Source organism: Abramis brama (genome assembly GCF_963993115.1).
Source record: "Abramis brama genome assembly, chromosome: 6".
NCBI classification, from domain to species: domain Eukaryota; kingdom Metazoa; phylum Chordata; class Actinopteri; order Cypriniformes; family Leuciscidae; genus Abramis; species Abramis brama.
In genome coordinates, this window is record NC_139968.1 from 35,661,744 (window position 1) to 35,673,879 (window position 12,136).

The 12,136-nt window shown below is 38.2% G+C and overlaps 1 protein-coding gene across 2 annotated transcripts in view; it reads right to left on the bottom strand.

Moving 5' to 3' along the window:
- Positions 1–4,385: 4,385 nt before the first annotated feature.
- LOC311084795 (CD48 antigen-like) overlaps positions 4,386–12,136 on the bottom strand; it is a 76,208-nt gene continuing 68,457 nt past the window's right edge. The window contains exons 1-3 of one of the 2 annotated variants that reach the window (XR_014606607.1): positions 7,749–7,857; positions 7,570–7,631; positions 4,386–5,049 (exon numbers count right to left, since the gene is read on the bottom strand). Coding sequence is in view for 1 of the 2 variants with exons in the window: in XM_084117079.1 (XP_083973205.1) it covers positions 5,002–5,049 (48 nt within the window). In the remaining variant the exon portion in view is untranslated. Of the gene's footprint in view, positions 5,050–7,569; positions 7,632–7,748; positions 7,858–12,136 lie in introns of those variants that run through there. The other variant, XM_084117079.1, reaches the window with a different exon arrangement.

Consider the following 12,136-nt stretch of genomic DNA (forward strand, 5'->3'; position numbering starts at 1 on the left):
AAATGTGCAAAAATGAAGTTCACCTGAAGTTGTGAACAAACATCTGTGACATTTTATGAGGTGCTGATTCGCTGTGATTGTCGAGTGTTTTTTTTTTTTTTTACTCATGCCATTATTGTATTTTGTTGATGTGTTTGTTAGAATATTATGACTGTTTGATGGAGACGATTGCCTTGACTTTAATACTTTTTTTCCCCCCAGCTTTAAACTTGCAGTATCCGTTTTTTCTTTGGCAGCAATCTTGATCCCTTGGTCCTATTCTTTGATTTTTCTTTTTGTCTGGTGCTCATTGTAAATATATTAATCAATAGAGGTGTTTCATGATTTGTATTTATGTCGGGTAAATATTTTAAGAAAAGAATTTAAGTGTCAAAGCTAATATATGCTAAACTTCTCTCAAAAGCTTTTATCACAGATCTAATCATAAATCAATAAGAACTGGACATGAATGTTGTAGTTTTACTAACACTGAGGCTTTTTTTATTAATTTTTTTATAGACAATTTTTATATTTGTTTTAGAGACAAATATTGTGTATCTTGCATTCTGGGCAGAATATTTCCTTATCTTTACATCAGCCAAGGGAAAAAGTGACTTGAAGTAAAACCCACAAAAACACTGTTTTCTTTCTGAAACAAGGAAATTAATGTGAAAATTCTTTGTATATTAATGTGATAAATATTATTAAAAACATACTCATAACATATCTGTGCGTCTCTAAAATATTTTTGTTATCAGAAATATCTAAGCTAATATTGAATCATCTAGTTACAGGAATTTCATCAATGATGCACTACTTTGACTAGCAATTTTTTTATGGTTGTTCGAGGTCCTGTAATGTCATGATCAATGGACAGCTGTGTTTGTTTCGCTGTCTGTTCTCTCCCTCTCGACTGTTCATTATTCCTTTGTGCTGCTGCTCTAGATATTGATCACATACACCCAGCCAAAGAAGCACAGCAAGCAGAGACTCATTCTCTCCTGTCCCAGACAGTTTGCTGACTGTTGCTTTTTTACCTGTGATGTTCATCATTTGATCTTCAGTGTTTGTTGAACTGAAAGTATAGGAATGTTCTGCCAACCAAAATGTGTTTTGGTATACCATTTGCTGACGGCTCAATTTGTTACACGTTTTCTGTTATTTGATTTGTTTGGAAACCTATAGGGAGGTGGGTGCCATTTCCTTTGTAATCTTCTCTCCCTTAATTCTGGGCGAGACAAGGAAGTAGCCTGGAAATAGCCGGAAGGGGGGGGCAGCCTCGGCGGGAAGCAGACTGAGGGGCCGCTGGCCGTCGGGGCAGGATATGCTTTATTGCCTCAGTCTTCTTCTGGGCGGCTGAGAACTGTTGGGCAAAGTCCTCGACCGCACCACCAAATAGCCCAGCCTGGAATATATGGGAGTTGAGAAAACGAGTTATCTCAGCCTCCCGCATATCAGCCAGGTTGAGCCACAGATGGTGTTACTGAACCACACGTGGATATCACCTGGCCCAGGGATCGTGCAGTGACCTTCGTCACCCGTAGAGCGAGGTCGGTAGCAGTGCGCAGCTCTTGCAGGAGCCCTGGGTCAGCCCTGCCCTCGTGCATGCCCAAACACGCGAGGCAGCATTCATGACCGTCAGGCGGATGGACCATGTGCCCACAGCCAGAAACACACGGGCAAAACCTCTTTAAAAAGATTTGCCCGTGCAGCTCTTTAAGAAAAGAAAAACTCTTTCAGAATGCTGAAGCACCCAGGGGAACACGAGCCGCGTTCAAGCCACTGAACACACCAGCAGCACAGACGCGCCGTCCCACCAACACCGACTGAAGAGCGCTCGTTGCTTGAAGAAGGCGAAGGAGAAGCACATACACACTTCGGCTCCAAAGCAAAAACATAATGCGAGAGTGCTCTCGCGGCTCCTTATATACCCACGCGGTGGGGCGATGTTCGCGATGCAAATTCCGCAGACCCATAGTATTTTCATAACATTGGCTCGTTTTCTAATACTCGAAGGTAATAGGGCTCTCTAGCGACACGGCCATTTCGTCAGTCACTGACGTATCTCGTAGTGACTGACTGAAAGAGAATGTGAGTTCCTGGTTTTGACACGTACTCAAGTAGTACAGTAGTATACATACTGTTTTATCAAATACAAGTGCCTGTCTTTAGCCTATAAAAATATAAAAAGCTCACAGCAACAGTTTTACAGGTTTATGTGCTATCAGAAATGACTGTCATCAAAATAATAATTAGAGCAATTCTGAAAAAGCACACTCTTTGACGAAGATCCCACATTAAATTATGTTTTTTTAGTAGGATCAATAACTTGTTTGGCGATGATGTGGTCTGCTTGAGTCTGTGGAAATGTGATGCATTCCACTAGTTGTCATTATGATTATGTGGTTTAATTTCTGAGCGGTGTTGTGGTGAAGGTTAAAAGCAACAGCACCATGTCGGTCTTAGGAGAGAAATGCACAAGAGGATACAGGTTTTCACTGCAGAAGACTGGGTGTAACACATTCAATTGGATGTGGGATATTTAATAAGCAGTTAAATGACAGAAAATAGTTGTGTTTGTCATCAACACAAAAGTCCCCAATAGCAACCAAATCAGGCCCAGTTTAAGCTTTGAGATGCAAGGTGGGCCGGAGTTGTTCCTTTAATGCATTTAATAGTATTTAATTTTTTTGTTTTGTATCACTACTGTAATTTTAGATTTTATAACAAAAGGGTAAGGTTTTGAGAGGGACTATTAACACTGCTATTCTATTTTTAGAAGCATAAATCATTTATGTTCCTGTTTAGCTTCCTGCTCATTTTATAATATTCTGTCACAAATTCAATTATGCATTTTTCCTTAATGTTTCAACATTAAAAAGTAATCTTATATGTCTACTATTAAATTGATACATTTATGAATAATTATGATCTCCTATATCAGTTGGGGGCAGAACAAAAAACCTTTTTTGTGTGTGTGGGTGTGTGTGTTTTTTTTTTTTTTTTTTTCTTAATGTAATAAAAAACTGAAACAAACTCAATTTTATTTCTTACTAGGTTGTTCTTACAAGCTATGAAATGGTAAACTGGATACATTTGTTCAGATAGTTTTTCATGAACAAGCAGATTTCTGATACCAAAATTTTGATCTTATCCCCCAAGCAATTGGATTTTTAATGAATTTGGATTAATCCATAATAAACCGACTACTACTATTATTCTTTAAGTCTCCTTATATTGCTCTATATCTATTCCCCTCCTAAAGCTGAGCTTTAAAGGTGGTATCAGTGATTTCAGGGCCAAATTTTTTTTTTATCACATTCATCGAATTTTTCCTAACGATCCGCTAGCTGCCCGCCCCATAAGCATGCCGTCAAAAAAACGCGTCTCTGTAGGCAGCCTAGGCTCTGAGATCTGCACACAAAAACAAATGGTTTAGCCAAACACTCAAAACCAAAACAAATAGTGTTCCAACCAATCACCGACAGGGGGAGGGTGTTGTGAGGTTTTGTGCTCATGCATGGCTGCACGTGAAGTCAGAGCTGAAGAAGAAGCTGGCTCAAAACCTCACAACACCCTCCCCCTGTCGGTGATTGGTTGGAACACTATTTGTTTTGGTTTTGAGTGTTTGGCTAAACCATTTGTTTTTGTGTGCAGATCTCAGAGCCTATAGGCTGCCTACAGAGACGCGTTTTTTTTTGACGGCATGCTTATGGGGCGGGCAGCTAGCGGATCGTTAGGAAAAATTCGATGAATGTGATAAAAAAAAATTTGGCCCTGAAATCACTGATACCACCTTTAACTGATAGGCTAGTCTTTTCATTTTTGTCTGTGTCAGTAAAGAGTGTAAACATATATAAGGGTCAAATGAAATTTGTTTTATGAATCATTTCTAAGTTTAGTGAATTTACTTAATTCATTCGTTTTTAAATAAATGCGCATTGGCTGGTCTAGCCTGAAATATGTCTAGCCTCTTTTTAAAGCTATTTGAGCAGAAGAAACAACCATCTGTCTTTAGGTTCTGTAGCAGGGATGTGTGTTGTTATTATGCTGGTGTGATTTACTATAACTGAAGTAACATGAGCAGGACAAAACACCTGATGTAAAAATTTTGTGTGCCAAAAAAATATTGTAGGCTATTTTTATTACAATAATTGAGTTTGTTATAAACAGGCATCAGGGGGCAGCCCAGTGATCAGCGAAGTGTCTTTACTTCATTATAGTGTTGGAAGAAAAAAACCTTTCCGAAACTCTGAATCAATTGAACCATTTGCTTAGAAAAAATGATTCACTCTTTCGAAGCGCTCAAATTGTCACACCCTGGTGACCCCTGCTGGTCAGAACAGTGTAAATACAACAAAAACTCAGGCCAAACATGCATAAAAGCAGCTTTTACAAACCAGTTACAAATGTTTTATTGAAGGTGTAATTTATTAAATGCAATTAACAAATCATCTAATACCATTAAATATTATTTAAGTTAGTAAACAAGTAAATAGTAAACAAGTTTTGTTTGTTTTGCAGTCAGACCAATAAGAGACTATTAACTGTAACTCTTACTTTTTATTATACAAATGTGTCATTAAATACCTACAAATGTATAATAATGTATCCAAGGTCAGGTTCATGTTTCCCAGAGATCATCGCCCCTTAGCGGCGAACCATTGTCATTTCAAAACCGTTATGATGTGCATAAAACTCTACCGAAATCACATTACTGTGGCAGTTTCAAACATGCCCCGAATAACTGGTTCTAAACAAATCAATGGCAAAGGTTTTGAAGCTTCATGTGTATGGAAATTCACTTCAGACTTTTAGTTGAGTTTCTGAATGCAATGCTATTTTTGAACCATTATACTAATTCAGAACAACACAATTTCAGACATAACAATAACAACACATGAGATTGAAAAAAAGCATGAAACCATGAAGTTAAAACATAGCAGAGAATAATGTGAACTAAGATATGTGAGTCAAGGTCGTATGAGCTCTAACATTTATTCCAGTAGATACGGTTATTGATCATCGTTTTTTGGGGAGATTTGCATACAGAGCCTCCTTCTTTGATTTCTGCAAGGAAAAATGCAGTCATATTTAAAAACAAACAAACAAAATTAACAAAATTTTGCATTAAATTTAAATACCTTATAAGGCCCTGTTTCTGTAAAATAACTTCTAATAGTTTCAAGATTTGAAAAGTGCTGTTGATTGTATGTATTGTTTAATGATTGCTGTCGTCTATGTAATGTATAGTACATTTCTATCTGGATGATAGTTTATATTTTCTAGTTGGCGTTCCTTCTATGGAAACACAAATTAGGTTATTTTTTTATTAAATCTGAGAGCGGTCTCACTCCTCCATAGGCTTCTAGGTAGTTGCATATTGCCGGCCCAGAAAGTTAGTAAAGACAATGTTTAAAATAGTCCAAGTGACTACAGTGAGTCAACCTTAAGTTTATGAAGAACTTCCACAAATAAAAGAAAAGAAAAAAAAGAAAATAACGACTTTATTCAAATATTCAGTTTCCGTGTGGGCCTCCAACGTGAGTTCACGAGAGATCCATTCCAATTCCAATTCGACATTGATTGTGCTTTAGGTCTCAATGAAGTATTTACAATGGTTCTAAAGTGTGCATTTCCTGGATGTCCGAATTCAATAGCTTACATACACCACGTGTCTTCCTCTGCTTGTAAACAGACAGTGTAGGGCTTCCGTGTTTGTGTAGGTTAACTGTGTGTTGGGTGTGTATATACAATGTGTTGCCATTGTTCTCTCGAATGCCCAAGACGAATTTCTCCAACTGGAGACAATAAAGGCTTATCTTATCTTATTCTGGCTATGTCAGGACGTCATCTTCTCAGTTCTCGCACATGCATCGTGGCGTTCTCGTGAACTCACGTCAGAGGCCCACACGGAAAGAAAATGAATAGTTGAATAAAGATTTTTTTTTTTTTTTGCACAAAAAGTATTCTTGTCGCTCATCCATGTCTTGTACCACCCATATACAATGGTTCCGACGCCCATGTAATCAGCGACCTATAGTACTTTCAGGTAATGAAATCACAACTATACCAACATTTAAATCATGTTTTGCCTGCTTATGCCTTGTCGTCTTGAGTATAATAAACAACTCCCTGAGCACGGGTGTTGTGTCTGCTGCACTCAAAATCGCTGCTATAACACTGGTACCAAAAAAGACCAACAGACACTGGGTAAACCTCAATAATTTTCGTCCCATTTCCAATCCGTCCTTTCTGGCTAAATTGCTTGAGCGAATTGTGGCTTTGCAGTTATACACTCACTTCACTTTACATTTCTTTTTGAGCGCCTCCAATCTGGTTTCCGCAAACTGCATAGCACTGAAACAGCATTAGTTAAAGTCACCAATGACCTGTTACTTGCTGCTGACTCTGGCTGTCATTCAATCCTGATTCTTCTCGATCTCAGTGCAGCTTTTGACACTGTAGATCTTTCTCTTTTACTCACTTTTTTGGAAAGTTCAGACCGTGCAGCAGTTTGTGTCCCTGGGGGAATTTAGGTCCAATATTGGTTCACTGCAATTTGGTGTTCCCCAGGGTTCAGTTTTGAGTCCCCTACTTTTTTTTGCGTTACATTTTTTCCCTTGGGCAGCTTCTAAGATCCTTTGGTCTACATTTACATTCACTCAAAACCTGGTGATAACTCGGCTTTCTAGAACACTGCATATCGGAGGTAAAAATATGGATGTCACAAAATTTTCTTTGTCTCAACATTGACAAGACTGAGGTTATGCTCATTGGTTCACCCCAACAAATACGTAAAGCTGGCCCTTTAACCCTAAAGGTTGATGGCTCTGCTATGGAGTTTTCAAACTAATTTACAAAATCTGGGGATGATATTTGATTCAAACTTAACATTTGATCCACATGTCCAGAGCATGGTTAATGTATAATTTTTTCACCTCAGAAACATTGTAAGACTGAGCCCAATGCTATCTTTATCCGTGGTGGAAAAACTGATCAACACGTTTGTTTTTTCTCGCATTGACTATTGTAATGCTCTGCTCGCTGGGGTCTCTAAATCAACTCTAAACAAATTGCAGTTGTGTTCAAAACTGCCAAACTCCTGACAAGGTCCAGGACACGTGAGCACAAGTGTGTGCCTGAGTCGTCCTAAGTGTGCCTGTGCGCAGCCTCACACTGGGACAGGCAGGGCTCGTTGTGGCATAGTGGGTACTCGTTCCCCAAAGTGTCATAGTCAACGCAGTTTGAATTCTCTCGAAAGGGAACATCTCGGGTTTCGACTGTTAGAGAAAAATAGTATATTTATGTTTGGATGAACTAATCACTGATAATTTATCAATAACATTCTATTGTTATTGAGGAAAAATACCATACTTTTGCTAACTGCGTGCAGATAGATTTTGATTTGTGCTAATTAATTTGTAGGACTGCAAAATGGAAATACTGTATGTTAGTTTTTACACTGAGGTATGAACAATACACTTAGTGGGTTTTTTTTTAGCTATTTGATTAATATTACTCACAAAAGCTTAAATCATACTGACTGACTGCAAAAACTTCTTACAACACTGTCCTAAATGATCTTACCATTTTTCGTCTTTTTTGTTGACAGGATGCTGCATTATTTCTGTCTTCATCACAGGTCTGAACTGCATTCATAATAATCACAGACGTGTTAAATCAACAATGTTTTTTAATCCTATATTGAAATTTGTACTTACAAATAATATATTTTGACTTCTGGATTAATTGCTTGCTCTCCTGACCTGTTTTTCTGCATTCCCTGCAGAAGCAGAAGATCACAACAACTGCAACCACAATCATCAGAGATCCAGCAGAGATCAACACTATCAGAGACACTGAGACTGGAGGAACTGAAGGAGAGAGTGTGTCTGGTCCTGTAATTGATAAAGAAAGAAGTGAATGCATCAGTCTGATCTACAACAGAAGCCAGAGATCCGGTCAGTAAATACACACATATATCATCAGTGCTGTGGTACCTGCACATGTGTGACAGAGTGTGTTGATGTCCAGATGTGTGGTCTGGTTGCTGATGGGATTGTTCAGCACACAGCTGTAGGTGTTTTTATCCTGATATTCCACCTCCAGAGGTAGAGAGAGACTGATGCTGAGATCACACACACTGATGCTGGACAATACACTGATTCCTGCGTACCAGGAGAGAGTCGCATCACTCACATTCAACACTGATGAACACACCAATGAACAATTTGATGAAGATGATGAAGAACAATGTGAAGAGTTACTGATGATGACAGGAAGAGGCAGACGAGCTGGAAAACATCAAAGAATAAACAGAAATATGAATTAATCTAAAGGGATGGGCACGAGTACTTGAGTAGTCAAACGTGACAGCGATTATCAATCATGAAAACGATGATCGCCCTGACTTTAAAAAATACATTTTTCTATTGGTTATTGCGGAATTTTGGATGGTACCTGAGGTCTGATTGGATAGCGTTAGCACGCCTTCCAGTCCAGCGAAATCAAATGAAAATTTATTTGAAAGGCAGTGATGCCTGGAATCACTTTGATCATGAAATATTGCAAGATGTGCAGCACCAGTCTGTCATACAGTATACAGAATGTGATTGTAATAGATTGGAATGTTTGTAAATTCCTTTTGCTTTAGTTGCCCGTGTATCAGCGTGCTGTAAAGGGAACCCACAATGAGATAGCAGACTAGCACGGTCAAGTTCACGTGTGCATTCGTGCACTTTAGTGCAGATGTAAGTTGTAAGATTACTTGTATTTTGTCTATCTGATTTAATCTCATATAGGACAAGTTTGGTTGAGTATATTAACCAGCTAGCAAAACACTGCAGTACCGACCGGTCCTCATTCACTCTACAGTTTGCAGTGCCCGACATGGGTTATTTGTAGGGGTGTAATGATACCCTCATGTCCCGATTCGATACATATCACGACACTGAACTCACAATACAATATTATTGTGATACTCCAAGATATATGATAAAAGGTTAACAAAAAATGTACTGTTGAATAAAATGCTAAATTTGATATTACATTTTAGGTGTAAATTAACAGGCTTGGACTTGCATGGGACAATGGTGACACCAGAATACAAATATTCATGATTCTGAAGCTGAAAATACAGAATTATTTTTAGACGAACATGCTTGCACTCTGTCACTGATTAGATATATTTAAAATAATGTAGGCCACTTTTTTTACTGGTAACATAAGACATTTGGCATTATGAGGACCCACAAATAGTCCCCCGTTGCATAGGGTAGGACAAATGATCTCTACTCACCATAGACAGAAACATTGAATATTTCTGATGTCAGTTTCAGTCCACTTATCTCTAGTTTATAAACTCCAGCATGTTCAGTTCTGGTGTTTGTGATGGTCAGAGATCCAGTTTGATCGTCCAGCTTCAGTCTGTCTCTGAATCTCCCATCAGGAGCGTCATCGTATATAGTGAAGATTTGCTTTTTTTTCTTCATTTTAGCTATGAGAGCCTTTTCAGCTCCAAATTTCCACATTATGTAGTCGTCTTCACGTATTTGAGTATCAGAGTTTAGAGTGACAGAATCTCCCTCCATCACTGACACTGAATCACCAAACACACCTGATGAACAAACAGATTTACACAGATTACGGTTTCTGATGGTTTACAAAGTCAGAAATCAGCTGTAGTTTGTAAATAACATACTAACGAAAGGTGAGATATATGAACATAATATTAATGGTGTAATTACAACATGGAAAGTTGGGTTTTTCTGGAAATTGTCAGTACCTACCACATTTTGGTATATGGGACATTTATAGATAAAACAGGATTTCTACACTTTTTATCTAATGAATTTGTATATTTTTTTTATGTTACTACTGAATAATACAAAAAATGTTTAGAGATGATTTGCATTTGTAATCCTTGAGATTAACAATTTAAAACCCACAAAAATGTGGCTTAATGGAGGATTTGCTATGAGTCTCCATTGGTTGAAGTTACATTCAGTGTAGCAACTTGACTTCCATGACTTTTATCATCTGTGAAGAATGTTACTGATATTTAGCAAAAAATATGTAAATTTATAACTTACCAGTCAGACGGCACCAGCACAAACAGAACAAAACAAACACGTGAAACATTCTTACATTGTGACAGTAGCAGCTCATCTTAGTCAAACTGAAACCTGCAGAGATGTGGTTGTGGTTGTGGATCTGCTTGTAGGTGGGCAAATACAAGCAGGTGGGCAAACCTCCAAGCTCATTAGGTAAAATGAGAAGAAAATTGGAATATTGTGTACATCTTCCTAAATTTCATGCTGAATTAGAATGAGATTTAAGAGATTTAAATGGTTTTATAATTCACTTTCATTCAAATCAATCAAAATTAAATCAATTATAAATTATTGTGTATGGTTTTAACAATTAACACCATCTGCAAACTCCTATTGTGGTACTAGCTGCTCATCTTAGTCAAACTGAAACCTGCGGTGGTCGGTTTTCTTCAGAAATGAGGTTCGATCTGCGAAAAGATATTTTAGGTGAAAGGGGGCATTCAGTGTATTTGTGTTTAGTTTGTAGGTGAAGTGTTTCTTCCTGTGCTGCTTTTAATGAACCTATAGCAGTTGATTCCCTCATAACACAGCTTTAAAGTAAAATAAAATAAAAATACTGAATGCATAAAAAACTGTCAAATCTGACTCACAGGTCAGACATGATAACATACACAACATTGACAGCTAAGCAATAGGTTTGCTGGAGGGACATGCCTCTTTACATCATGTGGTACAGATGTATCTAATACAAAGTAAACGTCTAGTAGACTCTATTCATTCTGGTGAAATTACTAAACAAAATGCACACAAACAACTCCCTGCTCTAGATATGCAATCACTGATGAACATCTTTGGTTTTAAAGGTTTTCTGGTTACTCAAAGCGCTTTACAAGGGGGGAAATCTCCTCAACCACAGTGTTTAACATCCACCTCGATGATGCAATGCCCACCACACACCAGCTTATTGGTGGAGAGGAGATGGAGTGATGAATACAATCACCATATATATATATATATATATTTCTAACATCTAACCGTATTTCTCTTTTTAGGCCTAACATGCTAACACATTGAACATAATGTACTGTCCTGTGTTTTTGAATGTTGTATGTTGTGTTGCCATACCCCCTTGACTTTAATTGTGTGAGTCTATAAATAACAAATGTGGGATATGAAACTAGACAGATGTCTAAACTTGAAACCAAAAACCGAGTTTGGTTCTACCTGGTAACAGAAGGGTTTGCATATGAAGGACCAATCAAATTGTGGAGAAATTATGTAATGTTTCATGTCATTTTTGCCATACCTCCTTATTCTATAAAAACTGTTGTATTTGTGTTTTCCGGTGGGATTCTCAATGGAATTTGTCTGAGATCCTCCTGCCTTGCTTCTTCTTGGGGGGGATTCTCTGAGAACTGCTCGAGAGATCCTCCGGCCGTGATTAAAGCATTTAGAGGACATTTGCTGAAGTCTGTTTGGAAGTCTGTATTGCTGCGCAGCAAGAAAGCTAGTTAGGGAAACAAGTTGTGATAGTGTGGATCGCGTTAAGAACACTTGATACCTTATTCCCAAGTGATAGTGTTTTCGATAGGGGGCGAGTCGTCATTCGACTCTTTGTGAGACTCTTAGTACGTTTTTACTTAGTACGGTTTTCTTGTATTTCTTGTAGGGTTAGATTGCAGCTTAGGCGTCAACTCGAGCGTTCAGAGGTAACTCAACTGAGTATAATATATTCAGGTGTCAAGGTGACACCAGGTGCAACCTAAGTCAGGTGCGATCTACCACACACCCCTACTCTTTTTTCGAAGGACGTCCTGGGATTTTTAATGACCACAGAGAGTCAGGACCTCGATTTTAACTCTCATCAATGGTGCTCGTTACAGTATAGTCACTATACTGGGGCGTTAGGACCCGCATTCATTCATGCATTCATGCATTCATTCATTTATTCATTCATTCATTCATTCATTCATTCATTCATTCATTCATTCATTCATTCATTCATTCCCAGCAGCAACCTGGTTTTCCCAGGAGGTCTCCCATCCAGGTACTAACCAGACTCAACCCTGTTTAGCTTCAGTGGGCAACTAGTCTTGGGCTAC